Source organism: Agrilus planipennis, unplaced genomic scaffold (assembly GCF_000699045.2).
Source record: "Agrilus planipennis isolate EAB-ADULT unplaced genomic scaffold, Apla_2.0 scaffold251, whole genome shotgun sequence".
NCBI lineage: Eukaryota > Metazoa > Arthropoda > Insecta > Coleoptera > Buprestidae > Agrilus > Agrilus planipennis.
Window position 1 is genome coordinate 164758 of NW_020439110.1, and position 5625 is coordinate 170382.

General features: G+C 37.3%; 2 protein-coding genes across 2 annotated transcripts in view; both read right to left on the reverse strand.

Annotated features, from left to right (window-relative positions):
* Positions 1-5625, reverse strand: part of LOC108740457 (facilitated trehalose transporter Tret1-like) — a 24376-nt gene that overhangs the window by 4914 nt on the left and 13837 nt on the right. The window lies entirely within an intron of this gene.
* Positions 1422-4461, reverse strand: LOC108740458 (facilitated trehalose transporter Tret1-like). The gene is made up of 6 exons (XM_025977537.1): positions 4307-4461; positions 4137-4240; positions 3823-4041; positions 2649-3051; positions 2455-2589; positions 1422-2393 (listed from the first exon to the last, which is right to left on the reverse strand). Exons 1-6 carry the CDS (start codon positions 4362-4364, stop codon positions 1879-1881), a joined length of 1434 nt encoding a protein of 477 aa, XP_025833322.1. The 5' UTR covers positions 4365-4461; the 3' UTR covers positions 1422-1878.

Sequence of the window (5625 nt, forward strand, 5' to 3'; positions counted from 1 at the left end):
ACTTATCTTATGTTTCCTTGGATCACTTAGGCAATTGCTGAGGCAGTAATATTCCACAGATAATCTTTCATTCTTTTCTGTCTTCATTTCGTCCGTCTCAATTTTCTCACCCGAACCACCACCCACCCATTCCCACGATTCCTGATAGGAGGCTGAAGAGGGCCTTCCGCTATCGAGCGGCATGGCCTAGAGGTTTAGACCATTGCTCAGCATTCGGGAGGACGGTCGTTCGATTCCGAATCCGGTTGCCATGATCCAAGTTTTTCTGTGGTTTCTTTAGATCACTTAGGTAATTGCTGAGGCAGTAATATTCCACAGATAATCTTTCATTCTTTTCTGTCTTCATTTCGTCCGTCTCAATTTTCTCACCCGAACCACCACCCACCCATTCCCACGATTCCTGATAGGAGGCTGAAGAGGGCCTTCCGCTATCGAGCGGCATGGCCTAGAGGTTTAGACCATTGCTCAACATTCGGGAGGACGGTGGTTCGATTTCGGGTCTGGTTGCCTTGATCCAAGTTCCTCTGTGGTTTCCTTAGATCACTTAGGTGATTGCTGAGGCAGTAATATTCCACAGATAATCTTTCATTCTCTTCTGTCTTCATTTCGTCCGTCTCATCTTTCCCACCCGACCCACCACCCACTCATTCCCACGGCTCCTGGAAGGAGTCTGAAGAGGGTCTTCTGGAATAGTCTGGGGGGCCTGCCCGCACACCAGCATTACTGGCTGGTGGGAATGCAACTTCTGGGCAATTAATACTGTATAATATTCGGAGATTTGGTTAGTATTAGTGGGATATATTACTGACCCATAATTTTCCTAAGTGACTGAACCAGTGTCCTCCGGAATGATAAGTAATGGTATAAACCTTTTGACCATATCGATCGGTAATATCGGTGGTATTCTATCACATATGTAACACATTTGTATGGACAATTAGTATAGGAAAGAGTGATCTGCTATTACGATGCCGACTGTATATATATGCTCTCTCTCTCCTCGGCTAGGCCTTGTTCATGCTGTACATGCTTGAGAAATCCATATTTTCCTATATGCGCAGAACAAAGCTAAGGGCTTGAAGGATATAGAATACCAGACACTATCTATTTCACATTGTTGGGATAGCTTCCACTTTTACAAACTGTCAATATTGCATATGTGTATCACTTCTATGACTGTGCTGGTTATTTCAAGGGTGGCCCCAAACGCGACAGCGCCCCCTCGTAACTTTTTCTATACTATCTAAAGTATTCTTAAGGGTTCTACTTTGTTTACTCATTTGTTGTTTAAGTCATTTCCGGACCCTACATCGCAAAGTTGTAACTCTCGAGGGGAACCCCTCTGGATTGCTATGTAAAGCTGGTAGGACTGAATAGATGTAAATTTAATATAAAAATTAGCGACGCATTAATTAAATAGATGAAACACATTATCATTTATTATAAAAATAAAAGTCTCTGCTACACCATGCCGGAATATTTTAAAAATCATCTCGTTCTCGTTCAATATGAAGCGATTATAATGAAAAAATCTCAACAAAATGACAGTATTGTTAACAATTTTTAGTATATCTAGGATACAACGATGTTTGGGTTGTATATAAATAACCCGTTTCAGCTGAAAGGTATAAGCAGCGTCAGTCTTTAATATATAAATTAACATAAATTGATGCCTTATTAGTTTAAATAACTATTGATTACAATTACCACCACTGAGTAGTTATATTTTTGTAAACAATTTTCTGGTAACCTATTTATTTATTCAAATGGATCTTAAAAACAGTCTTTTGCTTTAGTAGATAATAGCTTAAATAGGTGTTTAAACAACTCCTCGTTTATATTCTGGTTATCGATCTGTATCGACTGACTCCCGACTGCTTAGAATCTTCCGGCTTCTTCATTTTTACTACGTATAATTTTTTCGCTTTTGCGTCGATTAAATATCCTTTGAATTTCATCAAATGATTTTCCTTTTGTCTCCGGGAGTATGAAGAGTCCGAAGAGGAATCCTAGCAAGCAGCAAACACTGAAGAACCACAAGCAAGTATACTCTCCCAAAATTTCGCTGAGGGGCTCAAATGAAAATTGAAGAGCCATGGCCAAGGCTTGTGCCAAAAACGCAAGTGCGGATACGGCGACTCCCTTTATATTGATTGGATACAATTCTGCGGCGATCACGTAATGTATGGAAAGAATTCCAATCGCAACGAACACTTCAAACAGCATCAAACTGGTAACCGGTAACCAGGAAATTGAATCAATATTAAAAGAAGTGGCGTTTTGAAGATAAAAATACAATCCTAAACAGAACATGCTTATAGAACACAACAAACTGGAAACCATGAGTAAGGGTCTTCTGCCAAAACGATCAATAAGTTGTCCGGATGTAATAGCTGAAAAAGTATTCGTATTAATTTTTTTAAATGGTTGTTAAAATTATCCGAAAATATTTACCGCTAATAAAACTGATGATTCCAAAGATAACACTCGCAGTGTTTGAAGACATACTACTTCCTGTTGCTTTAATAATAGTTTGCATATACGATTTAATTACAACGTTACCACAACACACAAAGATCATCTTTAAACCTTTAACAAGTATTCAAATCCTAAATCGATGATATTTTTAAAAAACAAAGGCTACTTACCGAGGTGTATAAGCAACGATCTTCTATATATTTTGTTGGTTAAAAGTTCATAAATAGTTCCTTTATTTCGCATGTCCTTTTCTACTGAAAAACTAATGTCTTGAAACTCTTTTTCTAAAGAGTTTTCGTCAGTTGCATCATTGGCCAGTTTTTTAATGACCGTTTTGGCCTTTTCTTTTTTTCCTTTTTTGATTAAATGGTACGGTGATTCCGGTATGATGCAAGTACTTATTACAGGAATAATCGAGGCGCCTACTGATAGAAGGGCGAATGTTTTAAAGGACACGTAAGGCCCTATAATGAAGCCTATGTCCGTTCCAAAAAGTCTCAGAATTGTCATTAGAAAATTCAGCCGACCCCTGTTGTCATTGTGTGATATTTCACCGAGGTAGACGGTACCACACTAGAAACACAAATTCTTTACGTAAATGAATATTGAATGTTGGCTGAAATGAAATGAAGATAACGGTTTGAAAAATGTATTTTAAGTTTTTGATGTGAAACTTCTGTATAGATGGGGTATTACGATTTTTTCTGTCACGAAAAAGCGTTACGGCCGCGTGGAGAGGGCAGACGGTAAATTGCTAGGCGATTTGTAATTGTAATGTATTAGACGGATGTGATGCGCGGCCGCGTGGAAAGCGGGGAGTCCGCTAGAGTCCCGGCGGCGTGTGCTGTGCTCAGCTGTTGCCTTCTTACCTCTGCTCTCCACGTAGCTGGGCATCATTGTCTCCATTTGCGGTCTGTGTAAAAACCAAATCATAATTTGTAGTGAACCTGTGAAAACGAAATGGGTGCCGGGACACAAAGTAGAAGTAAAACTTCAACGTACAAGTGGAAAAACAAATCGCAACAAAATTTTTACTTTAAGTTTTACAAATTGGAAGTTTCGCTTCTACTATGTGTCCCACCACACATTTGTTTTTTTTTTAATTTTGGTTTTCGAATTGAATTTTGAATGCCTCCACGCGGTCTTAGTCCCAAAATGGTTGATGTAACTCCGGTAACCCATATAATCATACGATGGGTTCTAAGAATAGTTTATTAGTAGACGAATTATTCTATCAGAATCGAGGATACTATAGAATCTCGTCATATCGTGAAGCTCCAATACGAAATGTGTGATGTACTTTACTAACCTGTCGGTAAGTCATGATTCACTATAAGAACTTACGTTCAATGAAAGTCCTATAGCTATTCCACCTAATATTCTGGATATACATAATATTTCTATCCCATTTGCGAAGTACATCAACGCCCAAGAAATTAGATTACAACTGCCTGCTGCAATTAAAACGGCTTTCCTTCCAAAAATATCCATTATCCAAATAGTGATGATGCTACCCAATGTTCCACCTACACCGTTCATACTTACAACAGTTGATGATTGAATCTATAGGTAAAATAGAAAATAAATTAATAAGTCTAATATTTTACATGTTTAATCGAATTTATTTGATCGTTGGAACGAAAACTGTTCTACTTAACTGTATTCAGTATAACACCTATTGGCGAATTTTTAGACCGTATTTGAGGCAGAAATGTCGAAGACCAAGAGTCATGAATAGATGCGGCGGCCGTAGTTGCAATTGCTTGTTAGAAAAATACACAAGTATTAAATACGAACATTATTTTGTTCTGTTTTTTTTGGTACATACCACAAATACAGTAAATATACTGCCTATGCCGCAAATTTAACAACTTTTTCCGTAACATCCTGCCTGCCTGTAAAGAAAAATGCACCGTCTACTTTACGGATAACTTCAAAAGTAATTGAATTGTGTCACATACGTATTATTTATTCAAATACCTACTACACTGTAGAGATAATAATAAATAATTGATACTTATATCTCCACGTCCGCCTTTTACAAAAACGAGTTATTGAAAAAAATATGTTTAGAAGAACGATAAGCAGTTTCAATTACCCGTATTATCATAGTAATTGTAATGTTTATAAAGGAGATTGGTGATTTTTAAGTTTCATTTCACAGAAATGAATATCTACGTAGAAAGCATTTCTTGATTAATCGAACAAGTGGTACAACGCAAGAGCCAATGAATGACAGAAATTACATCTGTCTGTATAGTTTCTATCTTATTGTGAATAATACGTAGTTATCCCTTTTGGGACCATGGATCATGCACACACCAACGTCCATGTCGTTAATCATAGGTTTCGTCACTCATTCCGAGAGAGTTGGTAACCCTAAACGACCCGAGAAAGTTTTTAAACTCTCTATCGTATTCTATTTGTTCTAATTTAAGACTCCCTTTAAGCCCTTACATGTTTAATTAATTTCCGCATACTAGGGTAAATGTAGGGTTAAAAAAAACGGCGCATTTGCTGTATTTAATAGATAACAAAGCGGATCTTACAATCAGATATAAAGGTAACGATTAGACACACTGTAAGCGAAGGTTTAGTGGTGCTAGACTAATTTTAATAAAAACAACAGCTTCCAGCGTAGCTTCAATAAAAGTAAGATAGCAATTTTGTGATAAAACTTTTACGATATATTCTATCAAAAGCGATTGTGCAAAGCCCCGTGGATTTTATAAATATCTTAATGTTTTAGCAATATTTTGAGGTTATTGTCTAGATATTTCTCAACTAGTTGTCTTACGTTCGTGGTGGGTGACCTTGATAGGGAGGTGCGGCGTCTCTTTTTGCAGAAAGAGGAGGACCGCGGCGTCTCTCCTTTCTGCGTGTGGACATCTCTCCCACAGTGTTGGGATGTTGATTTGAAAAATTCTTCTTTTATTATACTCATGTTTATTAAGAGTTCAAGTTTATTATATGTACTTCAATAAAGCATAAGGTAGTATCTATAGGGTTGTTCGGAAAGTCATTTCGTTTTTTCCCGACAGAGGATTTAATTGTATTCTTTTGCACCCAACTTCACATTTAAGCCGTATAATTTTTATATGCTTTGAGAGCTCATATAGCAAGGCTTGTGTGTGAAAAATTCCAATT

Bases quoted from the DNA above. Each gene is read 5' to 3' on its own strand.
- LOC108740458 (XM_025977537.1), bottom strand. From the start codon at position 4,364: ATGTTACGGAAAAAGTTGTTAAATTTGCGGCATAGGCAGTATATTTAC. The intron at 3,052-3,822 runs GTAAGTTCTTAT...TTGTGTTTCTAG, and splicing joins CTATAGGACTTTCATTGAAC to TGTGGTACCGTCTACCTCGG. The intron at 2,590-2,648 runs GTAAGTAGCCTT...TACTTGTTAAAG, and splicing joins ATCGTTGCTTATACACCTCG to GTTTAAAGATGATCTTTGTG.